This window comes from Acanthochromis polyacanthus, chromosome 15 (genome assembly GCF_021347895.1).
Source record: "Acanthochromis polyacanthus isolate Apoly-LR-REF ecotype Palm Island chromosome 15, KAUST_Apoly_ChrSc, whole genome shotgun sequence".
Taxonomy (NCBI): domain Eukaryota; kingdom Metazoa; phylum Chordata; class Actinopteri; family Pomacentridae; genus Acanthochromis; species Acanthochromis polyacanthus.
Window position 1 is genome coordinate 18,744,387 of NC_067127.1, and position 27,542 is coordinate 18,771,928.

The window sequence follows — 27,542 nt, forward strand, 5'->3', positions numbered from 1 at the left end:
GGCAAATTTTTAAAAAAGCATTTTCAATAAGCATTTAATAGTTTATTTTACTGTCTTTGACCCATTCATGCAAATTAATGCTTATTAAAATGGTTGCAAATTAAAATGAATGTAATTTCACATTACACATTTTTAAAGAACAACATTTGGGTGGATTTTTTTTTTTTACTAAATGTATCCTTAATATTTCTTGGAAATAATCTTTTGAGAAGTTAATGCACAATTTTATATATTTCATGATACATAAAAGTAGAAATGCAGATGAAAAGTAGCTGTTTTGACCAGTACTCTCACATTATGCCACATAAGAAATTTGCCGTAGCGCTGTCTACCGATACGTTAAAGCAAACTAGTACTGAGATACAACACAATGTTAGCAAAGCTAATGTTATCAAACGTCAGACTCACCAAGACACCACTTGTTCACCTCATATCACAAACTAATAGCTTGCTGTTTGCAGTTATTTCTCTTAATCCTTGTTCATTCCTAGTCTTTCTAACACCCATCAGACTCCAAATTCTATTTTTTTTTTCAGACTCCAAATTCTAAATCAATGATCTGTTATTACTCAGCAAAGGACCGCAGTAGAGTTATGTGACGATCGGTGTTGGTTTGTCTGTTTGTTTATCTGTTAGCAACATTACTCAAAAACGGATTTCGATGAAATTTTTAGAGAAAATGAGAAATGACATAGTAACCAGTTGATTAGATTTTGGCAGTGATGCGGCTTATAGTCTGGATCCACGAATTTGTTCAAGATTTCTGTATCATTGTGAGATAGCGGCACAGCATCACTGTAACGATGACAAAAAATTAATGTTACCTTAGGTGCCTGCTGACGATCACATGATTGCAACCCTACTACAAATCAATCGTTGAGTACCACAAATTTTTTTTTAAAGATTTCATCTGTTGGAAATCATACCACTGAGCAGCCTTGGTGTAGTACTGCGCTCTCTGCATTTTTAGCCTTTTTAGAGCCAAAATTACTGTTAGGATCCATTTTTGTTGTTAAACTAAAGCTAGTTTGACTGCGCTCCCTTTTGTGACATCACAACCAAGTTGTGTTTTTTGAGGTGGCTATAAAACCAACTCTTCCTGCCATCCTTTCTATACCATTTTATCACCAAAAAAGCAGTGAAAATGTAGCTTTTATCTGGCAGGGCACTGTATTTTCAGATTTATGCAGTAAAATAAAAACAGAATCCCCCAGCAAAATAAAAAAAAATAGTTTCAAGCTGGCTTAGTCCAATATTTATATTTCTTTTCAGAAAGTTAATACAATTTGGCTCTGTTCAGAAAGTTAATACAATTTGGCACGAAATTAGATGAATAATGCCTCATGTACATTTATAGTATAATTGTTCAAAGTTATTGACTGGGGAAGTTTAATGGTGATATCTATTTTAATATTTCCCCATATTCTCCTGCACTGTCTCTCCTTTAAGAAACATTTAGGTTTAATTCAATGTACTTCAATTTATGTATACTTCATACTATTCTTTATGAATCCAGTTAGTTTCTCTGTTCATCCACAAGTCATTTGCTCAATAGTATATCAGAAATATAAAACTAATAGCTGGTTATGACATTTTCAGTCTAGCAGTATAGAGTCTAAAATATGTGCAGATAAATATTTGCATATTTTTTTCAGAAATATTATAATTATCTTCTGCACTATTAATTGACTGTTGTAGGGAACTTTGAAGTTTAACATCTAAGAGTTGACTGCCAAACAGCCAATTTTTCAATGCAAGACGTTGACATTCACATTGCTTTTAAAATATCAGTGTTTGCCACTTTTTTGTCCTCAAGATGTACATTTTCTGAATGCTGTACTTTTTGAGTGAAGACTTTTTCATCTCAGATAACACAATTAGCTCCATCACACCACTAACTACATTACAATAAAGTAATCTATCCTCCCAAAAAGTGGACTAAAATGAACTGACACAGATGTTGATCACAGATGTGCTAATTGTTGTTCTTGATGTTTCTGTCTGCAGACATTAACTCAGTTCCTGTAGATAAAGGTCTGAGGACCTAAATGTCAAACTGAGTAAATGATCCAGAGTGTGCACACCTTTTCAGTTCTTTCACAGTTGGTAATGACCTGTTTGTGGGTAGAACATTTTTCTTTAAGTTTGGGGTGAATCGTAGTCAGCACATGTGAACTAGAATGTTTGCATTTATGTACTTAAATGAATACATTGTGTTTATTTCAGGAACATGCAAGAGAACACCATCGACCAGCCCCCGTCACTGTCTCAGCTCCTGAGGGAGAGCTACCTGGCAGAGGCCAGAGCACAGCAGCGCCACAGCGAGATGAGCCGCTCAGACGCTTCTTCCTCACGCCTTCAGATCTACGGATCACTCAAAGGCAAGGCTGAGGACAATGTGGGCCACAACGATCCCCAATTAACCGACCTGTCAGCTTTCCTCAGCCAAGAGGAGCTGGATAAGAGCGTGAATCTGGCCCGCCAGGCAATCGGACACGAGCCTCGTGAGGAGAGGGCAGAGGCCAAGGCCCCTGTCGCATCATTAACCCCCTCCAGCATCTCCTCAGCCTCAGTTCCTTCCTCCACATCTTCTTCTGTTTCCTTCTCTAACCCCTCTCCTGCTCCCTTTGCTGCCCCCTCAAATGTGCCCTTCCCTCAGCCATCCCCCGAGTTTAAAGAACTGCCAGCAACACACACCACATTCACATCCGACAGAAAGATGCACAAAGCGTCCACACGGCAAGACAACATGATCAGGAACAGCAGGGACTCCAGTGAAGGATTCCAAGATTATAACAGGTCAGCGAGGAACGCCCCGTACGGTGTGGAGACCCAGTCCAAGAAGGAGTTCCTAAACAAGGCGGCCGACTTCATAGAGGAGCTCTCCTCTCTCTTCAAGGCCAACAGCTCCAAGCGGGTACGACCGAGAGCCTGTAAAACACACAGGAGCAGAGTCCAGAACAAGAGCCAGAGCGATGGGACGGTTTATCCCCTCAGCTCTGATAACAGAGAACGGTCCGTCCTGCCTGTGGAGGTGGAGAAGGAGAGGCCGAGCCCTGCCGTCAGCCACCAGCCAGTCCAGCTGGACCCCGGGACTGGACATGTGGAGTTTCAGGACTGCAGGATTACTGAGGAGCAGCAGTATGACTCAGTGCCACAGGAGGCGGAGGAAGAGGCTGAAAGCTTTGACCTGACAGACACAACATACCCAGCGGAGCCTGTGTGTGAGCCGCCTCACTTCATCCAGAAACTGAAAAGTAGGGAGGTTGCTGAGGGCTGCAAGGTCCAGCTGGACTGCATCGTAAGAGGACTGCCTGTGCCTGAAGTGCGGTAAGAAAACTGTCAGTCTGAGCTCTTTCAGGTGCATTTACTGGTTTATTGCAGGAGAGACTCTCCACATGCGTCCAAGCTGCTTTTAAATTAGTCATATTGTGGGAAATAAATGTAATAGTTGAAGAAGTACAGTGTGCTGGGAGAAGCAGCATCCCACTGGAAGTTCTGCTGATCACTAAAGGATTTAATCTATCTGCATTATGTTGTATGCAGTGAGAGGATACAAAAACAAGAGTTTTGGATAAGATGTTTAATGTTCTACCACAGCTCAGAGGCAAAAATTATACTATTTATTCCATAACATTTATTTGACAGCTTCAGTCAGCAGCACCGGCACAGTTTAAGACTTAAAGACATAAAAGTGTATGCTTATGCTGTTAAATATTTAAAACACATTCTAACTGAAGTATTCAAATTAGGCAATATTTGAAGAAGCAAAGCTCAGTAAATATATAATAAATGAATGCTTCAGTTGGAATAATGCATTTATATGATGCATAATACTAACACTCAAAGGGATCATGCTTCTAAATTAGATACTCTTACTTGAAGTGAAATATTTTTATTTTATTTTGCAGTATACTTAACTTTACTGTTTACTGACAGAAAATACACTTTCATCTCGAATTTATTGTGTGAAGTCATGTAAAAAAAAAAGTAGCATATCTAAATAACAGTGTGGTCCCCGCTTTTACAAAACAAAAATTAAAAAAATTACGCAATTTTAACTCATCATAGATTTACTGTTCATGGTTAAATACAATAAAGTAGTAGTATTATAATAAATACGGTATGCTTTAGGTAATTTAGGATTTCTTCAGCTGTGAAAGGTCTCACTCTGGACATATTATGGTCTCTTTCTCTATTCTTTAACAAGCAAATGTCCAGGATCAAAAATGTTTTTTGGTGTCTTTTATTTTGAAAATTATTTTTTGGTCAATTTAATGTTAAAAGTATTGCAGTTTTTGTGAGAAAATATGTGACTCCTGGAGCTCAGATAGCACTGAAGAACTACGAAGACGTGTAAATTGGGATGAATGATGCAGTGTTTTCTTGGCAGATCCACACAGAAGTGACATGTGATGAAAGCCAACAGCTGATTCTGAATGGTGGAGTGTGTGTTTGTGTAGTTGTGTGTGTGCTTGTGTGTCATCAGGGCAGTAAATGATAATCGCATGATGAGGCTTTCTGTAAGTAAGAAGAACACCAGTCATCTTAGTTCATAAATATTCTACACTCAAAATACTTTAAAATATTAGAGGACTGTCCCCTTGTGTTGCATTTAGTTTAGGCCTTTGGTATCTGAGGGAAGCAGAGGAAATTTCTCGTGTTAATGTTTGTCTAATGCTTCTTAATGGCTGTTTTCTAAGATTTGTTGGATATGGTTTTAGTCAGGCTCACAAATTCCCTCCCAGGACAACAAACAAAGAGAAACTTGAAAGCATGAAGTGGAGGTGTCACACTATAGGGGGCATGGGCTTCTTAGTCCTACTGAACATTGTTGAGCCACTAACTTACACTTGTCCGGGGAGAATGTAGCTCTCGGGCCATTTTTAGACCGGACAAGCAATGCGAGCTGTGGTCGCATCTGATAATGGAACCGACCGAGCTCTGAACAGAAGCATGAAGAGCTTGGTAAGATGATTTATACACTTGTTGCTTGCTGAGAATCCTTATCTTCATCCTCAGTTTGTCGGCCTCTGAGTCTTATAAACTTAAATGCCTAAGGTTTTGAGTTCTGTTTCAGTGTTTTCTGCTTTAAATATAACTCTGGGTTCAGGCTTGGCTTTTTTGGTGTATTTTGTCAACACAGAGCATTTTTAATTTGCTTAAATGTGATGTTTGTACATATCTGCTGTGTGCCTGAGTCAAACTAGTGTTATCAGGTTCATATTCCCCATCTGTCTGCACTGTGTGTACTGTCATTTGTGCGTCAGAGTGTAGCATTGTGTGTATTCTGCGTCTATGTTTAGCATTGTGCGTATGAGACTGGGTCAGCCAGTCAGAGGTCCCAGGCTCCAGCGGGAATCTCCTCTCCGGTTATGATCTCTAGAGGGAAAATAGCCCGGACAGGTGCAGCGAGCAGAGTCCGCCCCACCTCCTCTACTACTCATGCTTTCAATTTAGGCCCTTACTCATTAGAAACCACATCGCTGGGCTCAGGCAGAACTCAGACAGCACATTCCTGCAGCTATCTCTGCTGTGGCTTTGTGTTTTCACTGGAAGCTACACCAGAAACATCAGAACCAGTTTGTGAAGTCTGGAGTTTGGGGCATATTAACCCTCCTGTTGTCCTCATTTACGGGCACCAAAAGATATTGTTTCTTCGTCTGAAAAAAATCAAAAAATTCAGCAAAAAATTCCCCAGATTTCTGAAAATTTGCAAAACCTTCAGAAAGAAAATTTCAATAATTCCTTAAAAGTTTCCCTTAAAAGTATTATTAAAAAAAATCCTCCAAATTTGGCAAGAAAATTCTTGTAAATATTTTCAAAAAAATCCTAAAAATCTTCCAAAAAAAACCCCTCAAAATATCTAAAGTGATTGCTTATATATATCAGTAAAACTTCTGATATTTTCTTTAAGAACATTCTCAAAAAAATCAACCAAAATCCAGCGAAATTCGCTGGATTTTGGTTGATTTTTTTGTGAATGTTCTTAAGAAACATTTTTTTAACATTTCATTTTTTCCCACCAAAAATGTTCAAAGATTTCCCAAAAATGTTGAAAATGTGGACATCAGAAGTTTCACTGTGAAAATATACTTTTTTCCCCCCTCAGACTTTAAAATGGGTCAATTTTGACCCGCAGGACAACACGGGGGTTAAATTACATTGCTAGATGCTGTCACTGCCTGCTTATTTATTTGATTTATTTGCAAAAGCAAAGGGCAGTCACATAGATGACCTCTGATCTTGGTAAAAGCACTGGACAGGATTTATGGCTATATGATGACGTTTTGCCAGAGACATCACCTCATTCCTCTTTGTTTACTCGCTGGATTTTATAAAGCATCAAGGCCTCATCTTCTCAAAATAGATGTGTGCTGGCATATGGGCTGCTGCATATGTTGCTAGTCAGAACAGGGAAGAATTTAGACGTTTACTATTATAGTTTTACAATGAAAAAATAGACTGTTGCCAACTGGAGCTCCAGGGTACAAGATGCTACTGACAAGGTGTGTAATATCAGCCAGGTAGGGTTTTTTTCCTGCCATTTTTAACACATTTTAATATGATTGTTTTTGTGCATTTATTTCTAATTTAAGAACATTACATTTTAATTGGCTTTTGGATGCTGACCTAATGTAACCTCGTTTAAGTCGAAGTGGGCACTTTTGTTGCATCTCATCCAAATCTCTCCTCTCATGTAATCAAAAACTTGCCCCACAGATTTGATAGTAAACACTACATTTAAAACTTCAGATGCCTTCAGATCAGCTGCTTTGTGCTCCTCACCTTCACAACATCAACAGTGCACTGAAGCAGCCCCTGAACTTGCACGCCAAGCTGTTGCTTCTTGTCTTACAGGGAAGGGGATAGGGCTTGCTCATCAAAACGTTTTCCTCTTGGCCTGGATAACTCCACTGAATGACACCGAGCCAGAAACAGTATTAGGGCAGTGAGAAAGATACCACACCATAGTAGTGGTAGCAGCCTCATAGAAACAGTGTCATAAGGTTAATAGAAGGGGAAAAAAAGAGAACTGTGTGAAGACTGGGGTTGAAATAAAATGGATGGCTGGGAGAGCCTTAATATATCCTACTGAAATAACAGCAAAGTAAAATACGAGCAGCACTAAAATGGAAAAAGACGTAAATCAGAGAGAAAATAAACTTAAAAAATCCTTTAAAAACACAACACGTTTTGACTAAGTGCGTCTTCATCAGGGTGTGAGGTGTATTGGAAACAGGTGCTGCATTGAATGGAATTTGGGTTTTTATTTTTGTATCACAGTACATCAAACATTATTTGGACTACTGACCAATACAGAAGACTTCCTTTATTAAGAACCGGTACAGTCCTCATTTTTTCATCTCCACGTGACCACTCTGCTCCTTGAAGAGCAGGTGCTTTTGTGTCTTCTTGTTTTTATTCTACCAGCTCTGGCATTCAAAAAAAGATTATTTGCAGGAAGAAAAAAGCTCAAGTTAAAGAGAGGTGACAAATTAAAGGAAAACCCTGAATAATCGAATAGAGGACAGAGGGGCTAAATTATGAGTTTGAATAAAATTAACCCAAATATGTTTGATGGTATGCACATGTTCAACCCTGTCCACCTGCAGTAAAGCTCACTATAATTATCCTGTAGTGATTTACAGCTCAAGAAAGTTTTTAATATAACAAAAAAAACATTAGAAATAGCAGACATTTGTTGAAGTGGTGAAAGTTTACAATGCTAACTGAACTATTTGCTGTGTCTGATTAACTACAGATGGTTTTGTGAGGGCAAAGAGCTGGAGAACAGCCCTGACATCCAGATCATCACCAACGGTGAGCTGCACTCTCTGGTCATCGCAGAGGCATTCGAGGAAGACACTGGGCGCTACTCCTGCTTTGCTTCCAACTTCTATGGTACCGACTCAACGTCAGCTGAGATCTATGTTGAAGGTGATTCTTATGACACTTCTACAGGGTCATATAATAACATCCCCTTAGTGGTGGATGATTCACACGTTTGTTTGATCCTTCAGGGGCCTCCTCTTCAGATTCTGAGGGGGAACAGCACTTTGAACATATAGCCCAGTGAGTTTCTAACTTATAGTCATCATGAACACCCACTTTAACAGGAGATCCAATCATTTTAAACACTTTGTCTTGTCCTTCTGTGACTTTCAAAAGGCTGCAGAGGAAACAACCAAAGTCATCCTCATCTTTACCTCCATCATCAAGCCAAACTTTCCCTGCAGAGAAAGAAGATTCACCGGAGCCTGCAGCAGCTGCTGAGGAACCAGCAGAGGAGCTCTGTTCCACAACAACTAACCAAATCACTGTCCTGGAACCTCTTCTGCCAGTCCGGACATCTGCTGCCATATTTACAGCCACAGAGCTCTCTGAAGTGTCTGTGGCATCCATAGAACCCCCTGCTCAGGAGGAGGTATCAGTGTTACCTGTGCAGGTGTTTTCTACTTCAGCAGGTGATACAGCGCTTTCAGAAGTTCAGGAGGAGTCAACACCTGTCCCTGTCATATCGACACAACAGCCGGTGCAAACAGCTACAGTCATAGCGACATCACTGCCTCTAAGCTCAGCCGTGCTGCCTGTTCTGTCAGCTCCAACACAAACACCCCAACCCGAGGTACAATAACTTCCTTCCACTAAAATGTCTTGTATAATTTAATCTTATATTTGGATCAACATGACCTTTGTGGGTTTCTATCTCCAGGGTCAAACCTCCAACCACAACTATCCACAAGGTTTAAACGGCCAACCCATCATGGCTGCCCCTGTGTTTACAAAGGTAGAGTCAATCTTTAAAAGAACACACAACACTCTTATGCCGTGTATTATACTGTATGTTTGTAGATGTTCAGCCTTTTTCTTGTCCCACCAGAGCCTGCAGGACCTCCTTGCATCAGAGGGCCAGCTGGTGGTGCTAGAGTGCCGTGTGAAAGGGGTGCCATCACCTCGAGTGGACTGGTACAGAGAAGGAAAACACATCGAGGACTCTCCTGATTTCAGGATCCTGCAGAAAAGTAAGCTCTGCTGCTGTTTCACTGCTGTCATACTGAACACACAAAAGTCTTTGTTTGGAAGCTTGGTGTCCAGCAAAGGAAATAAAAACGGAATGATGCTATAGTAGAAGATTAGTATCGTCTTCATACTGCTTGATGACTAACAGCATGGAAATTAACCTCCAGTATTAGGTTGTAAGTTTTTAATATTAACACTTTGTCTCAACAGGCTGTTCATGTACTGTTTATCGAGTCTTGATTTGGAATAACCTGAGACATACAAACAAGTCATTTATTGTAATAATTTAGATTAAAATCTGGTATAATGGGGGGCTTATAATGAACTTGAACTTGAAAGCTGAATATTCTGATATCACTGTAAAAGATCTTGCGTGAAAATCATGTTTTTTGCATTATTTACATGTCCATATGGTGTTTTTATGTGCTGAGAACATCATGAGCAAAAAAACAAAAAACAATCAGACCTCTGGGGTTACATATTTAACAAACCAAAGGAACCTATCGAGTTCAAGCATATACGGATGAATTACTTCTATATTAAAACTTGCCATTGTGTAGCATAGAGTAGTTGTACAGTGTTTGAGATCAGTCACAGGTGAGCTGGTGTGCTCGAGCTGCAGTGAGTGGGGGAGGATTGGGTGTAGAACAATGTAGAGTTACATGCAATCCATTTTAAGGCATAAAGGCTTTCTTTTAATAAAAAAAAAACTTCTAACCATATAACTTTAAAACACAAAGATGAGTTTTTAGACTGGAGGTATCTGGTGGTATCAGCATGTTAATGCACCCTGCATGTTCTGTCATTGTAGAATACAGCAGATAAATAGAATACATGTATTTCTTAAAGGAAATAACAAAATGAGAAATAAGATTCACCTTGCAATGACTGGTTGGAGACTGACATATGATCAGTGAATCTCATAAGTCTAATTATACTTATCTTTAATGTCAGCTGTTTAATTTTATTGCAGTTTCATAATAATGTTGGTACTTGTTTCTGTTTCAGAGCCCAGATCTCCAGCTGAATCAGGTACATATTTCATTATGTCCTCATCTGTCTTAAACACCAGGTTTGGCTGCACCAAAGCAGCTGCCTGTCTGTATACGATGCTGCAGTGTGTACATATCACTGTGTTGAAGTGTTTATAGCCGTTGGCTGAGGCTTCTGCTCTTCTGTACATAAGCCAGGGCTTCTTTTCCCCGAGTCTGGACCATATAAGGTAGTCTCTCATCCTGTGTCAAACCACCATGGCAGATCACTTCTTACTGCCGGTGCTGCAGACTCTCAGCCTCAGTGATGCAAAGAAACCTCATTGCTGAGCATTTTGGAAAACAAGTCATGCATCTTTCTCTAATGCACTGAGACTCTTTGCTGATCAAGAAATGAATGTGTCAGACTTGATTAAGTGAGTATCACTTTTTTCCCTTCACCTCTAGAGGAAATATGCACTTTGGTCATTGCTGAGGTCTTTCCAGAAGACTCGGGGATGTTTACTTGTACAGCAAATAACAAGTATGGAACCGTGTCTAGCGCTGCTGCACTGTGGGTCAAAGGTAACACTTCTCTTTCACTTTACAGACACATCAACTGCTGTAACATTCTTAATTTTAGACTGAAATTTCTACATATTCATCTTTTTGATTCTCCTCAGGCAACGGCAGCAACAGCAACCACGTGAGGCCTTTTAACAGTTTAATGGTGGAGCCCAGTCGAATCCAAGAGCCTTTCCCATCAGCTCCTGCTGAAGTTGTTGTGTCCAGCAGCATCAAGCCTCACTCCAGCACAATTCGTCTTGACCCGCTTGTCTCCAGCACCTTACGCCTGGACCCTTTAAACACCAGCACCCTCCATCTGGATCCCCACAGCTCAAGCATGTTGCGTCCAGACCCCCTTCGGACCAGCCTGCCCAGTCTGGAACCTTCCAGCCTGACCAGCACCTCCAGCTTGAACTCTCGCAGCACCAGCACCCCAAACTTAGACCCTCTCCGCCTTCACCAGGACCCTCCTGCATCCAGTGGCGCATCCAGTGGAGCACCTCCAGAACCACAGAGTAGCAGACCGATTTTCTCACACCCAAAACCCTTCGTTGCTTCATCTGCAGTTGAGACATCAGTTCAACAGGAAGTGTCCAGACCTGCAACAATGCTGCCCGACACAAGCTCCAAAGTTAAGAGGACCCCAAACCATCAGAATGGGAGCCCCGTCGTGGTGCCCCTGCCTGATCCTCCTCCCAACTCCTGCCTAAAGTCAGGCAACCTGTCAAACCACAAAGACTCACGCTCCAGCTCCAGGGTCGGTCTGCGTGTGCACTTCAAACTGCCTGAGGATGAGGAGGAAGAACAAAGTGATGCGTCCTGTCGCTCTGATGAAGACATTAATGAGATGTTGGGCAACAAAGAACCACCACCGGTGCTGGCTAAACCCAAACTGTAAGTAAAACAAAGAGAAAAACAGTCACATATAGATTAGTCTCTGTAATGAAAGATCAGTTTGAACCTGGTTCGCAGCAGTGTAGCATCTGGGGGGAAAAAAATCAGTACCCACAGATGGAGATTTTGTACATGGGTTACCCAGACTGTGTCCTAACGTTGCTCTGTATTAAAGTTAGATGGGCTGTGTTAACACAGGCAGAGGAGGTAGGCGGTTCCTCTTCCACTGGCTCAGATAGCAGCTGTAATCATTTCAATTCATGAGGACTTCAAATGTGGACCTTTCGGCTTTCTAAAACAAAGGATGGCATTTATTACTTGTAAGTTTACTTTTATGCATTTATGATGACTTGATTTTGCACAAAAATATTTTAATATAATCTTTTTTAATGATTTGCTGTTATTTCTTATATGGCATAACAGGCTAAAATACAAACATAAACATGACAACTAATTCTGTATAGTTGACAGTAAGTGGATCTGCAGTAATTTGATGTTCTATAAAAGTTAACACCTTGTTTAGGATTACAGCTCAATGTGTCAAGAGTTTGGAGAGTGTTGTTTGTAGGCTGCTTGTTTGTAGTCCTTAAAAGGGCAGACTATTCCCCGTGCTGACTTTGGCTCCTTCCTGCTGGGCTTTTATGAGATCGGTGCACTGAGCCTCTCTCATCTTCACCATGTATAGTTTTGCTTCATTTTGCTTTTGCTTGACCGGCAGGGATCCAGCTCAGCTGCAGCTTCTGCACAACCAGGTCCTCATGGAGCAGCAGCAGGAAAGTGAACCTCCGACCCAAACCCCCATCCAGCCCCAGTCCCACCCCCCATTCCAGATCCAGCTCCAGCCCGAGGTTCAAAGCTCCCATGAAGGTCCACTGTGGTCTCCCAGAATGTACCGTGAGCCCCATGTGCCACCTTACCAGTCATACCTCAGCACGACGATGACGACCGTGCAGCAGACGCCTCCTTCTGCACCTTCGCTGACCACCACCCCTCCTGCTCCATCGCTGACCTCTGCTCCAGCAGTCAGAGCCACCTTTCCACCTCTCATCAACTCCTCCCCTGCTCCGCCTTTGAGCTCCCCTCCTTCTATTCCTCAGCTGAAGACACCCTCCCTGATGACCTCCCCTCCACCGGCCCCACAGCTCAACACAGCTCCTTCTCTTAGCACAGCACCAGTAACCCAGACCATCCACGCCTCCCACCTCAACCTGTCCCCTGCAGCTCTTTCCAGAACCCCACCCAACCCCCCGTTTTGCACTCCCTCTGCACCAAAGTTTAGTACAGTCCCTGTAGATTCAACCCCGGCCTTGCAGCAGATCACATCTCCTGCTCCTCTCCTGAGAAGCACCCATGCCTCCCTCATGAATCTCTCTGCCATCTCCCACACCTTCAACTATGCCCGACCTAAAGAGTTCATCGCTGCTCAGACCTTCTCCCCGGTCCGGAGTCCTTCCCCGACAGAATCACCGGTCCCTCTGTTGCACGAGCTGGCGGCTGAGCTCAACTCCTCCGCAGCCAGCTCGCCTACTCTCCCACCTTTCTCCCCACCGCCCAGGATTTTCCCCACAAGGGTGCTGAAGTCCCCCACCAGCCCTCCGTCCCTGGTGTCCTCGCCCACACCGGGGTCGGCATCATTCCTGAACAGTGTGTTTGCCTTACGAGCCCAGTCGCCCCCTCAGGCCTCTTCTCCCACCTCCAGCAGCTCCACCCCCAGCCCCATCCAAAACCCAGTAGCCTTCCTCAGCTCCGTCCTGCCGTCTCTGACCCCGAGCCAGGCCACCAACTCCATGGGCCTGCCCAAAGGAGCTCCATTAGGGTATGAATTCTCCAACAGGCTACACTGCTCATGCACATGTGAAATGTCATGAATTCTACTACATTTTTTTCCATTCTGTCTGTTCAGGTTACAAAAGAAGCAGCCAAAGACGCGTCTCCCACCGATTGAAGACATCCATGAGAGCAAAGAGCTTCTCCTCCATGACATCGAGAAGAAGCTTCGATTTAGAGACGATACTCCACATTTTTTCCATCAACAGGTACCAGTCAGCCTCTGCAGATTTGACTGATTTTTCTCTCTTGAGTTGCAGCGATGTAGTGGTGAATAAATAAATTGTAAAAATGAAAAGAATTGTCCCAAGATTTAGCTCAGCTGAAAAGGTGGGTCCACTGGATTCATTAGATGATTTAAACCTCCATTACATATCTGTGTATTTACATATTAGACTACTGTATGAATATGAATGGCAGCAATGTTTAGATGGAAATTTTAGTATGTGGTTTTAACTAACCGACTGTTGCAGTCTAGATTTTATAGTTTAAAAGTGAATTTTACTGACTGTGCTGCATTCTCACATGTCTCCAGCTTTCTGTCTGTATATATTTATATACAGAGGATTGACAAATTAAAGGAAAAGTCTTCATAAATGAGTGTGAGGAAGATAGTGACTACAGATGCTTCCACAAAGGAGTACTGTATGGGAGAATTGAGCATCCAATCGGGCTCTGTGGCATGAATGAAAGCAAGAGCTGTTGATACCATTTTGTTTTTCATGGCAGCAAGAGGAAAAAAATCTAAGGCTTTAGAAGGAGAGTTCCTTGTTGGAGAATGAATCGCAGGAGCTTCAGCCACTAAGATGGATTATGCTTCAACGGGAATAGTGACTACGGACACATCTGAATTCAGATAAAGACATTAGTAAATAGGGTCAGAAATTGTATTTGACAGAAAAACAACTATTCCTCACATGACGGATAATATCAATGCAAGAACAGTCGATGAACAATTACATAGAGATGGATATTTTTGTACAGTTCCATGTTTTATACTTCCGCACCCACATTTTAATGATCTACAGGGATGTTAAAAAAAAGCTATTTGGCCATTCTCCACTGTAATATTGACAGGTGATTGAACTCATGTGTGACGAAACATTTCTATCCTGAGGAGAGCAGTGTCGTCGTTTGGCACAAGGGATCACTGAGTGGTTTAATGATGTGACTCATATGTTATGGTCAACCCAACTGAACTGAGAGATGTTTGACTTAATCATCGCGCCAAGGAGCAGTGGGTTATTCTGACAGCACTTAATGTTGGGTTTTCCTTTAATTTGTCACCTGTGTGTAATGTATACATTCTTAGGTGATTGTCCTTCAACAGATATTTAAAAGCGTACAATCATAAAGGTCACTCGGATTGACTGTGAGGTAATGATGGACTCAGCTGAGCAGAGCTTCAACCATCATTCCAGTCATTCACGGTCATTCATCGTTGTGTGTCCGTGTACCGTAACAACACATGCATGCTAAAAATAACAGCCTGTGTGTTATTCCATCAGTGTTTATACAGTTTGTGTGTCTTTGCTGTTCATCATCCATCCCTATCCTCTCATAGAAGCTGAGTAATGAGGGGAAAACAGCGAGCAGACCCCTTGGACCAAACATTCCTGCTACTGTCATTAACTATGATGAGGTACAAGGATCTTCCCGTCCCAAGCACTGCTTTGCTCGAGGCTGTATGGGTTATTACAATGTTTCAGTCCGAGATCACAGAACTTTGGATATCCTCATATACTTATCTAAATACCACAGTTAATTTATGTCTCTAATCAAGCATTAAAGCTTTTGTTAACTAATAAATATAACCTGCACGAGTAATCTAAACAAATTTCAGGGGTAAAATTCATCATGGAATGTAACGACTCTACTGTTTGTTCAACTGCACCGAGTTTTTAGTTCATTTATTTTACAGTTTCCCCACTGAAGCCTGCAGCCCTGTTTTCCCGACTTCATTTTAGATTTAATAAAAAGCCAATATGGCATAGCTCTTGTTAGTTTCACTGCTGTGAAAAAAATCACCTCACAGACCTGCATACTGTCCTTACTTTTCACACCCTTTCATAATCTCCACATAGTTGTGTCTTTCTACCAGCCCACGAATGAAAAACTCCTAAGAGGTTCCTAATACGAATCAAATAAGGTGTTTAAATCTCAAGAGGTTGTGTTTCTAGAACTTCAACTCATCTTCCTCTGTTCTCTGTTTTACCCTCAGCCTTATTTGGTTTGTTTGGATGAGCGAAATGTTTACCAACCAGGAGTGATACTGTCAGGCAGATGCTACTGCATGATCATCAACTGGTTTAAAGCCACAATCTGTACCTTTGTGTTTGGAGATTTGAGTTACGGATTGTTACTTTAACACCACTGTTGCTACGTGGTAAATAGATGCACGCTGTCTCAAGTTCCTGATTATTGCATACATGTCTTATCTCAAGGAGGTTAAGCTTCTATGTAACATGTATGCATGTTATTGTACATTTTCAGGCTAATTTTCTGTAAGCACACAGACAGTGCGTTACTTTCGACTACTTTCATGTTGTGGTTTTCCTTGTCCAGGAGTACAAAGTGTCCAACTTTGAGCAAAGACTAATGAGTGAGATTGAGTTCCGTTTGGAGCGAACGCCAGTGGAGGAGTCGGATGATGAGGTGCAACACGACGACGTCCCCACGGGGAAATGCATTGCACCCATATTTGACAAAAAATTAAAGAACTTCAGGGCGATGGAAGGTGTCCCTGTCACTTTCTCATGTAAATTAGTTGGAATCCCACTTCCAAAGGTGAGAAGCCAGCAGCTGTGCTTCACAAATGACAGCATGAGCTTTCAATTTAACCACATTCACATCTCTCCAGGTTTACTGGTTCAAGGACGGCAAGCAGATCTTGAGGAAGAACACCCATTACAGGAAGATAAGGGAGGGGGATGGGACCTGTGCTTTACACATAGAGTCTACGACTAGTGATGACGATGGCAACTACACCATCATGGCTGCAAATCCACAGGTAATACGTCACTCTAAGACTCCTGTTTGTGTCATCAACACCTTCCCTTTCACCGCTCTAGCTGACTTGTGATTTGATATTTGATGATCATCAGGGACGAATCAGCTGCTCGGGCCATTTGATTGTGCAATCAGGACCTCCCCGAAACCGAATGACACCTATTCACTCTCAGAGGTGAGCAATGAGATCTTCTTACCTAGCTTATGTATAGCAGGGTTTCTGCAGGGCATTATAAAGCATTGATAGTCATTAATTTGATTTTGCAAAGATTCAGGCCTTAAATGGCATTAAAAAACATTAAATTAGATTCTCAGTGGCATTAAAAAGTCTTTCTGCATTTTTCAAGAAAATATTTCACAATAATAGTATTATAATATATAATTGTAGACTGTCCATAATAAATATAATTTGCCCATCTGCGTAAACGTGCTGAAGCATTGCGATAATTGTTCCAGCCAGTCGGGTACAATTGCCAAAAACTGCACGTCTTTAAAGTGGCCGGCAGGCTGGACCAGGTGGAGGAGAGCTGGGAAATGCAAATTCCAGCAAAAATGGCTAGAAAATGTGGAATTCAGAGAATGACTACACCCCAATGGTGGTCAGGGGTGGTTTCCAGATTCAGAAATGGTGAAATGTAGGGACAATTTTCATATAAAAATCATCTTTTACAAAAAACAAACCCGTGTAATTTGTTGAGTTCACAGTGGTGGCATTAAAATTTTTACAGTACAGCATTAAAATGGCATTAAAAAGCATTACATTTGAGTGGCTGATTTCTGCACAAACCCTGTATGGTCACTTCATACACTCATACACTGCATACACTGCAGCTGTTTTTGTACCTTCCTCTGCCACTTCTCGTCTTCTTGTGTCGGTTCTGCGTCAGTTTCCACACGTGGAACTCTCACAGGCCGTAAACACTGACAAACATGAAGCAGAACAGATGGGAGCGGAGAAGGAGTAGCAGAGGAGAGTCCAAAACAACCAGGAGACACGTGACATAAATGTGTTTTAAAACGCTAGCATGGATTATTGGTTGTGGCTGGATTATTTTTTGTTGCCTCTCATGTACACAACCTTTCACGTTTTATTTGAAATGTGACCAAAACAAGCGGCCAATGCTTGTTTTGGTTTGCGATGCTGCTGCTCTAGTGACATCCAGTGGTTGTGGATGTTTCACACGGCACTTTTAAAGTTCTGAAACACATCTGATAGCAACTACGTAGCAATGCGTTACAGTTTATTAAGTGTTTAGAGTGATTATATATGTTAAATATGGAGACCTAACATAAATTCTTCCTGATATTATTTTATCTAGGGTGCGAACCCGCATTCAGGAAGTGGAAAGTGAGCAAACACAGGAGCGCTTTTTTCGGCCTCACTTCCTCCAGGCTCCAGGAGACATGATGGCTCACGAGGGAAGACTGTGCAGACTAGACTGTAAGGTAGGCAGCAGGTCCTGAAAATACAGTCAGTAAATCACTGAATGTGAACCTCACCTTATCGTCAGCCTTTATGGATTTCCAGGTGAGTGGCCTACCCAGCCCAGAGCTGATGTGGTTGGTCAACGGGAAGCCGATCTATCCGGACATTTACCACAAGATGTTGGTGAGGGAGAATGGCATCCATTCTCTGGTCATTGACCCCCTGATGCAGGGCGACGCCGGCACATACACCTGCATCGCAAGCAATAAAGCTGGGCAGAGCTCCTTTAGTCTGGATCTAAAAGTTGTGGGTAAGAAATGATTTTTATGTGAATTTTCTTAAAGAAAATATTAGAAGTTTTACTGATATATACGTAATCACTTTAGATATTTTGAGGATTTTTTTGGAAGATTTTTACTCATTTTTTGAAAATATTTACAAGAATTTTCTTGCCAAATTTGGAGGATTTTTTAAAAATAAAACTTTTAAGGGACATTTTTAAGGAATTATTAGAATTATCAGAAATTTGGGGAATTTTTTGCAGAATTTTTGGATATTTTTCAGACAAGGAAACAATATTTTTTGGTGCCTGTAAATGAGGACAACAGGAGGGCTAAATAAAAAGGAACTACTCGCATGCAATGACACCTGACTTGTTGGATCACCTCAATAATGTAAGTCATATCCACTGTAGAAAAAGAGATGAAACACCCACCGCAGTTTGTGGAGAAGCTGCAGAACATGGGTATTCCTGAGGGGACTCCGGTGAGGCTGGAGTGTCGTGTGCTGGGAATGCCCCCTCCAGTCATCTTCTGGAAGAAAGACAATGAAACCATTCCTAGAACGAAGGAAAGAATAAGGTTGGTAGAAGCTCCAACTCGCTCTGAGAAGTGGTTTCTGTGTCATCTTACAATTTCTCCATCAAAACTGAATCAGGTTGCGCCGTGGTTAAGGCGGACACCACGTGACTTCAGTGTCAGTAGTTCACCTCACAGCTGTTTGGACCTTTGTTGCATATCATATCCAGTGGTGGGATGTAACTAATTTCCTCAAGTTTGAGGTAAAATTTGAGGTACATGTACATTTTTATTCATGACACCTTGTACTTCTACTCCATTACATCTCATAGGGAAATGGTGGATTTTTTTACTTCGCTGTTTTTACCTTACAGCTGAAGTTTCTTGACAAATCAAAATTTTCGCTCAGAAAACATATAAATGATAGATTATGGTTTGTTAATATTTAAACTACTCAACAGTTTATACGCTGATTAAATTTTTAATTGAGAATGACTCTGTATTTTAATGATTTTAATTTTTTATTAATAATTTTAAGATTTGGACAAAAGAGCACAGTGAAGGTGTCACTCGGAAAATATAATCAGCAGATAATTCCACATGAAAATAACAATTAGTTATGTTCTCATACAAAATAACTGAGCTCTACTTCAACCAACACAGCTGTAAATCCAGCTTTTAATAAATATATGACTAAACAAATCTCTTGATATAATATATAGCAGGTTGAAAGCCACAGGAGGGATTTTTCTATACTGAATACTTAAATTTGTGATACTTCCTGATTATATCACCAGGAGAGCTGAAAAGTTTGGGGTCAATTAGAAATGTCCTTATTTTTCAAAAGAAAAGCAGCTTTTTTCAATAAAGATAACATTAAATGCATCAGAAATACAGTCTAGGACAGGGGCGGGCAAACTCTTTGGCTCAGGTGCCACATTGACTTTTGAAATTCGACAGACGGGCCAGACCAGCATCAGATGGTTGGAGATTGTGCAAACTAATATGAATTACATGTTAAAGACAATACTGACAGAGTAAAGCATACTCACATTCAGCTTCAGTGGGAACAGTGTTGTTGGTCACCCTTTTCTGCCAGTGCATCAAAGTCTGGTGTCAGTCTGGTTGTGGCAATTCTCAGGATCGATCTGAGGGGTTCATCAGTTAACTGGGATCTGTGGTGTACTTTGTTGATGTTCATCACGCTAAACGTCTGCTCACACATGTAGGTAGATCCGAACAACACCAGCATCCTCTGTGCCATCTTCCAAATGTTTGGAAACTTGGCTTCACTTAGTAAAGCGTAAAGGTCATTCAGTTTAAGGGAGCTGAACTTCTTTAAAACCGAGTCACTTTGAAGATCGATCAGTTCCAACTGCAACTCCTGAGGTGCTGTTTCTGGATCTTGTGACAAAGGACATGATACCAGCTGAAGTGTCTTGTCAATTTTTTCAAAATCAGAGAACCGATGGCAGAATTCTCCGTGTAGGTCTTCTAGTGATTCCTTATATTTCATCACATGTGGACTGGCCTCTGTCAGCGTCGCCAGTGTAGGGAAATGAGCGAAGCTTTTTTTTTTTTTTTGACATTTGTCTTGAGAATAAAGTCAGTTTGGCTTTGAAGGCTGTCACATTTGTGTACATTTCGTGCACAAATTGATCTTTCCCTTGCAGCTTCACCTTCAGCTCATTCATGTGTGTCAGAAAGTCCACGGAAAAAGCAAAATCACAGCCAATCTCTGTCGCGCAGCTCAGGAAAATCATTGCTTTTCCCGAATAACTCCAAAAATGATCCAAAAATTTCCCCAAACTTGTGGTAAAGCAAGTCCTAGTGATCAGCATCAGTTTCTTCAGGAAACTTAATGAACTGACGATGCTGAAGCCCTCTCACTGTATAAAGTTAACGAGTTTTACGACTGGCTTCACGACATGATCAAGATGCAAAACAGACTTACAAAGCGCTTCCTGGTGGATTATGCAGTGTAGGAAAATCACATCCAGCTCAGGGTTTTCCTCCTTCACCTTATCCTGGATTCTTTTCAGCAGCCTGACGTTTTTTCCTGTCAACTTTGGGAATCCATCCGTGGTGACATTGGCGAGTTTCCACCAAGGCAGCTTCATCCTCTGAATGACCCCAGACATTCTGTCCTATAGTCCTCTCCACGTGTTTTCCCCTTCATGGATTCATGGTCAAAAATTTCTCCGTTGTCTCAAAATGTTCATTAATCCCTCTAATAAAAATGAAAAGCTGAGCAGTGTCTTTTATGTCATTACTTTCGTCCAGTGCTAATGAATATAGCTTGAAGGACTCCGCTTTTTCGTTTAGTGAGCTTCCTAAGTCTTCGTCCATTAGTTCAACATGTAACTGTCCTGCTGATAAACTAATTCAAATTTGTTTTTGCTCTCTGGACAGGAGACCTGCTGTCTCTACCATGCATTCTTTCAAAAACTCCCCTTCGGAGAAAGGCTTGCTAGCCTTTGCTATTTTGAATGCTAGTAAAATAACTTGCCTTCGTGCTTAACTCTTGAATCGTAGTTTGCCGAAAAAACGTATTTTGCTGAATCTGTAAACTGGCTGCCAGCATCTGAGCCGTAGCTGTCCGTTTTTGTGCTGACTGGTTGCTAGCGTAGTTAGCATGCTTCGTGGAAAAGTGCCGGCTGATATTGTATTCTTAAAAAATGCAACGGTTTCATTGAAATAAGACATACAGCCTTTGAATGGACTTCAGCGAAAAAATATTTACTAGTCCACTCCTTCTGAAACACTCCACACTCACTGTCGATTTTTCTTTTCTTTGGTCCACTCATTGTTACGGCAGGGCTCAATGCAGCTGAAAAGTAGAAGAAGAGAAAATATACCAACAAAGGTCACTTGTGTAATGTAGCCGCAAGGGGACACAAGCCAGTGTCTTATTGTGCTGGTCCCAAGCCCGGATAAATACAGAGGGTTGTGTCAGGAAGGGCATCCGACATAAAACTTTGGCCAAATCAAACATGCGAATCAAATGTATGACTTCCATACCGGATCGGTCGAGGCCCGGGTTAACAACGACCGCCATCGGTGCCGTCAACCTACAGGGTGCCGGTGGAAAATGGACGACTGCTGGTCGAAGAAGGAGGGGAGGAAGGCGTGCTCGTAGGAAGAGAGAGAAGAGGAACACCAAGAGTCTAGGACTAAGTGTAGGGACTTTGAATGTTGGAACTATGACAGGAAAAGGTAGAGAGCTGATTGACATGATGGAGAGGAGGAAGGTGGACATACTGTGAGTCCAGGAGACCAGGTGGAAAGGTAGTGAAGCTAGAAGCTTAGGAGCAGGGTTCAAGTTGTTCTATCATGGTGTAGATAGGAAGAGAAATGGAGTAGGAGTTATCTTGAAGTAGGAGTCTGTTAAGAATGTCCTGGAGGTAAAAAGAGTGTCAGATCGAGTGATGAGCCTAAAGCTAGAAATCGAAGGTGTGATGTTCATTGTTGTTAGTGGGTATGCTCCACAGGTAGGATGTGAGCTGGAGGAGAAGGAGAAATTCTGGTTGGACCTTGATGAAGTGATGCAGAGCATCTCTAGAAGTGAGAAAGTTGTCATTGGTGCAGACTTCAATGGACATGTTGGTGCAGGAAACAGAGATGATGAGGAGGTCATGGGCAGGTTTGGTATCCAGGAGAGGAATGCAGAAGGACAGATGGTGGTTGACTTTGCAAAAAGGATGGAAATGGCTGTAGTGAATACTTTCTTCCAGAAGAGGCAGGAACATAGGGTGACCTATAAGAGTGGAGATAGGAGCACACAGGTAGACTACATCTTGTGTAGACGGTGTAATCTGAAGGTGATCAGTGACTGCAAAGTAGTGGTAGGTGAGAGTGTAGCCAGACAGCATAGGATGGTGGTGTGTAGGATGACCCTGGTGGTGAAGAGATGAAGAGGGCAAAGGCAGAGCAGAGGACCAAATGGTGGAAGCTGAAAAAGGAAGGGTGTTGCATGACTTTCATGAAAGAGTTGAGACAGACTTTGGATGGTCAGGAGGTGCTTCCAGATGACTGGACAACTACAGCAAATATGATCAGAGAGACAGGTTAGAGAGTACTTGATGGTGTGTCATCTGGAAGAAAAGGAGATAAAGGAGACTTGGTGGTGGAATGAGGAGGTACAGGAGTGGATCCAGAGAAAGAGGTTAGGTAAGAAGAAGTGGGACACTGAGAGGACTGAAGAGAGTCGACAGGAGTACAGGGAGATGCAGCGTAAGGTGAAATTAGAGGTGGCAAAGGCCAAACAAGGGGCTTACGATGACTTGTATGGTAGGTTGGACAGTAAGGAGGGAGAGACTGATCTGTACAGGTTGACAAGGCAGAGAGACAGAGATGGGAAGGACGTGCAGCAGGTTAGGGTGATAAAGGATAAGGATGGAAGTGTGTTGACAGGTGCCGATAGTGTGATGGGAAGATGGAAAGAATACTTTGAAGAGTTGATGAATGAGGAAAATGAGAGAGAACGAAGAGTAGAAGAGGTGACTGTTGTGGACCAGGAAGTAGCAAAGATTAGTAAGGATGAAGTGAGGAGGGCATTGAAGAGGATGAAGAGTGGAAAGGCACTTGGTCCTGATGATATACCTGTGGAGGTATGGAAGTGTCTCGGAGAGGTAGCAGTAGAGTTTCTGACTGGGCTGTTTAACAGGATCTTAGATAGTGAGAAGATGCCCGAGGAATGGAGGAGAAGTGTGCTGGTGCCCATCTTTAAGAACAAGGGAGATGTGCAGAGTTGTGGCAACTACAGAGGAATAAAGCTGATGAGCCACACGATGAAGCTATGGGAAAGAGTAGTTGAAGCTAGACTAAGGGCAGAGGTGAACATCTGTGAGCAGCAGTATGGTTTCATGCCAAGAAAGAGTGCAACAGATGCAATATTTGCTTTGAGGATGTTGTTAGAGAAGTACAGAGAAGATCAGAAGGAGCTGCATTGTGTCTTTGTAGATCTGGAGAAAGCTTATGACAGGGTGCGCAGAGAGGAACTGTGGTTTTGTATGAGGAAGTCTGGAGTGGCAGAGAAGTATGTTAGAGTGGTGCAGGACATGTATGAGGACTGTAAGACAGTGGTGAGGTGTGCTGTAGGAGTAACAGAGGAGTTCAAGGTGGAGGTGGGACTACATCAGGGATCAGCTCTGAGCCCCTTCTTGTTTGCTATGGTGATGGACAGGATGACAGACGAGGTTAGACAGGAGTCTCCATGGACTATGATGTTTGCAGATGACATTGTGATCTGTAGTGAGAGCAGGGAACAGGTGGAGGAGAAGCTAGAGGCGTGGAGGTTTGCCCTGGAAAGGAGAGGAATGAAGGTTAGCCGCAGCAAGACGGAGTATCTGTGTGTGAATGAGAGGGACCCAAGTGGAAGAGTGAGGTTACAGGGAGAAGAGATCAAGAAGGTGGAGGATTTTAAGTACTTAGGGTCAACAGTACAGAGCAATGGAGAGTGTGGAAAAGAGGTGAAGAAGCGTGTACAGGCAGGCTGGAACGGCTGGAGAAAAGTGTCAGGTGTGATGTGTGATAGAAGAGTTTCAGCTAAAATGAAAGGAAAGGTTTACAAAACTGTGGTGAGACCAGCCATGTTGTTTGGTCTGGAGACTGTGTCCCTGAGGAAAAGACAGGCGGCAGAGCTGGAGGTAGCAGAACTGAAGATGCTGAGGTTCTCTTTGGGAGTGACCAGGATGGATAGGATCAGGAATGAGTACATCAGAAGGACAGCACATGTTAGAGGCTTTGGAGATAAAGTCAGAGAGGCCAGACTGAGATGGTTCGGACATGTCCAGAGGAGAGAGAGTGAATATATTGGTAGAAGGATGCTGAGTTTCCCACTGCCAGGCAGGAGGCCTAGAGGAAGACCAAAGAGGAGGTTTATGGGTGTGGTTAAAGAGGACATGAAGGTAGTTGGTGTGAGAGAAGAGGACGCAGCAGACAGGGTTAGATGGAGGCAATTGATTCGCTGTGGCGACCCCTGAAGGGAAAAGCCAAAAGGAAAAGAAGAAGAAAGGTCACTTGTGTCTGGAGCGATCTAGTGGGGTCAACAGAAATGTCGGGTACTGCAGGGGAAGGCCAAATGAATGTGGTCTTTACTGCAATTTCGTCAATTCTAATATTGACAAAATTATTTCGCAGGCAGATTGAAAAGCCCAACGGTCCGTATGTGGCCCGAGGTCCGTAGTTTGCCCATGCCTGGTCTAGATAGTGTTAATGTGGTAAATGACTATTCTAGCTGGAAACAGCTGATTTTTAATGGAATATCTACATAGGGGTAGAGAGGAACATTTCCAGCAACCATCCCTCCTGTGTTCTAATGCTACATTGTGTTAACTAATGGTATTGAAAGCCTAATTGATGATTAGAAAACCCTTGCGGAATTATGTTAGCACATGAATAAAAGTGTGAGTTTCCATAAAAGACATGAAATTGTCAGGGTGATCCCAAACTTTTGAACGTTTTTTGTTATTTCATATTTTGAATTCACAATTTTTACTTGTACAAAGTACTTTTAGTCATGGCATTAGTACTGTTACTTAACCATTGTGTTGTCCTGTGGGTCAAACTGACCTGTTTAAAGTTTGAAAACGTGGGGAAAAAAACATATATTTTCACAGTGAAACTTCTGATGTCCACATTTTCAACATTTTTGGGAAATTTTTGAAAATTTTTGGTGGAAAAAAGAAATGTTAGAAATGTTTCTTTAGAACATTCACAAAAAAATCTGCCAAAATCCAGTGAAATTCGCTGGATTTTGGCTGATTTTTATGAAAATGTTCTTTAAGAAACTATTAGAAGTTTTACTGATATATATGTAATCACTTTGGATATTTTTTTGGAAGATTTTTACTCATTTTGTGAAAGTATTTACAAGAATTTTCTTGCCAAATTTGGGAGAATTTTTAAAAAATAAAACTTTCAAGGGAAACTCTTAAGGAATTATTGGAATTTTCTTCCTGAAGGTTTTGCAAATCTTCAGACATTTGGGGATTTTTTTTTGCTGAATTTTTGGATTTTTTTTCCGACAAAGAAATAATATTTTTTGGTGCCTGTAAATGAGGACAACAGGAGGGTTAAGTAATGGATCTGAATAGTCCCTCCACCACTAGTCATATCCTCCCCTCACTCTCCAGTTCTTTATGTTCAGGTCTGTATCTCCACTGATGATATCCAATAAAGGCAATATGCCCCCCAAAAAGCAACATAAAAATCTCTGCTGGAACTGGAATGAATTTTCCATTCTCCATTATCTTTATTTCAGCATGACCCAGGATGCCACAGGATATGTGTGTCTTCTCATCCAGCCAACAACAAAGGAGGATGCTGGCTGGTACACAGTGTCAGCAAAAAATGAGGCTGGAATCATATCTTGCACCTGCAGACTTGATATCTATGGTAAATATCCTCTGTAGCCTTGTAACTCTCAGCTTTGTTAAGAGTCCTGCCTCGCTTTTTTTTCTTTTTTTAATTAGCATATTTAGTAATACTAGCTAACTGCTGCACCTTCAGCACAGTGGCATCAGAGCATCCCAGCACCCATGAAGAAAGCTCCACGAACAGGCAGCCGCTACGCCGCTCTGACGGGTCAGGGGCTCGACATCAAGTCAGTGTTCCCTACGTCGGACACCAGCCCCATCCTGTTCTCCAGCTCCCCTCCTGAGGCCACCCTGGAGAGCGAGGAGCTGTGAACGATCTTCCGGCACATTCTGTGACCTAGAGGGGCTCAAAGGAGAGAGGTTACCTGAGCAGATTTTGTGTGATGCATTTGAAGTGACACATTCAGATTAGAACGGCAGATTTCTTGTGTTAAAGCTATCAGCACTGACAGTGGGTTTGTCACCATTCCTATTTACTCAAGTCATACGAGTGTTTCACACGCAGCCAAATTACAGATTTGCAAAGTCTTAGCTCATGAGCCATCTGTGGAGTTAAATATTGTTTTCTGAAAGGTTTGGATGATTAGTTTTTTCGACATCGTACTTAAATATGACGGTGCGGTTGCTGTATGTTGGTGAAAACATCTGTTCTTAATTGTTAGTCCAGTTCTCAAAGTGGTTCTAACACCACTTCTTTTTACTGCAAATCACATATACCTGTACTGGTAGACATTGTTTCTTTTAAAATTTATATAAAAAGTAGTTCTAAGTTATTGTTTATTAATAATCATAAATAGTTTAGAGTACGTATATTATAGACATTTGAATGTGCCATTTAGATCAGTTCATTTAAATGGCTCTGGCAGGGTGGGATTCTTTCTGCATTTAACTGAATTATTTCTTTAAGTTCATCACTGGCTCACCTTTTTGCACCATGTTTTCATGTGCATGCATGCCTGAAGCTGATGGAGAATCAGATATACCTAAAGAAACAGCTTGTGTCCGCCCACAGCCATGATAATGCTATGCTGTTACTCAAGTCTCACTGGGGGCTTGTAGTTGAAACACTGAAAACACTTTCTTTGACTTTTTAATTTTTATTTTTTGGCTTTAATGTCAGTTGATTAATCTTTGTTCTGACAAAGTCTGATCTCCTTAATTAGATCCACAGTTCAGGATGTGTTATCAGAAGAATGTGTCAGATTAGACGAAAACCTCGTGAAAGGACCTCCTGAGTGTGATTAAAAAAAAAAAACAACTGTTGGCTTTGAGATCATTATTGAACAACGACAGACTTTGATTCAATAAAATCAAGTCAGTTTGAAAACATTTTGAAGGAACGTTTGAAAGTACATATTTAACTGATGTAAAGTTGCACATTGTAAAATAGTTTTGTCCTCAGAATAAAGTTATATTTATTCAAATGTGTGACTTGTTTGTTCTGGCTGCTCCATTTTCAGCACTCCATCCATCTTGATAATGATTCATATGTTAGAATATTATATCCATCAAAGTCAGGATAAAAATGTACGTTTCTGTTGTTGTTAGTGAGTCCTTGTTTTGACTTTGCTGTCATCAGAGCCCTATTAGCTTAAACTGATGCCAAACTCAAAACATATAGGAAGGCTCAGAAGCCAATTAAGCATTG

General features: G+C 41.7%; 1 protein-coding gene across 2 annotated transcripts; it reads left to right on the plus strand.

Annotated features, from left to right (window-relative positions):
* Window positions 1-1,940: 1,940 nt before the first annotated feature.
* mypn (myopalladin) lies at window positions 1,941-27,322 on the plus strand. 2 transcript variants are annotated; one of them, XM_022196297.2, is made up of 20 exons: window positions 1,941-3,330; window positions 7,766-7,941; window positions 8,025-8,076; window positions 8,173-8,629; window positions 8,717-8,791; window positions 8,885-9,026; window positions 10,033-10,056; window positions 10,464-10,580; window positions 10,679-11,456; window positions 12,175-13,272; window positions 13,360-13,492; window positions 14,848-14,925; window positions 15,849-16,070; window positions 16,144-16,293; window positions 16,388-16,467; window positions 17,612-17,738; window positions 17,821-18,028; window positions 18,413-18,578; window positions 25,780-25,913; window positions 26,028-27,322. In XM_022196297.2, exons 1-20 carry the CDS (start codon window positions 2,231-2,233, stop codon window positions 26,204-26,206), a joined length of 5,496 nt encoding a protein of 1,831 aa, XP_022051989.2. In that variant the 5' UTR covers window positions 1,941-2,230; the 3' UTR covers window positions 26,207-27,322. The 2 variants fall into 2 exon arrangements, with proteins under 2 accessions (XP_022051989.2, XP_051815749.1); XM_051959789.1 differs by lacking the exon at window positions 14,848-14,925.
* Window positions 27,323-27,542: the final 220 nt, after the last annotated feature.

Excerpts from the sequence above, each read along its gene's own strand:
- mypn (XM_022196297.2), top strand. The coding sequence starts at position 2,231 with ATGCAAGAGAACACCATCGACCAGCCCCCGTCACTGTCTCAGCTCCTG. Across the intron at positions 8,792-8,884 it reads CTGCCCCTGTGTTTACAAAG|AGCCTGCAGGACCTCCTTGC; the intron begins GTAGAGTCAATC and ends TTGTCCCACCAG. Across the intron at positions 13,493-14,847 it reads CACATTTTTTCCATCAACAG|AAGCTGAGTAATGAGGGGAA; the intron begins GTACCAGTCAGC and ends ATCCTCTCATAG.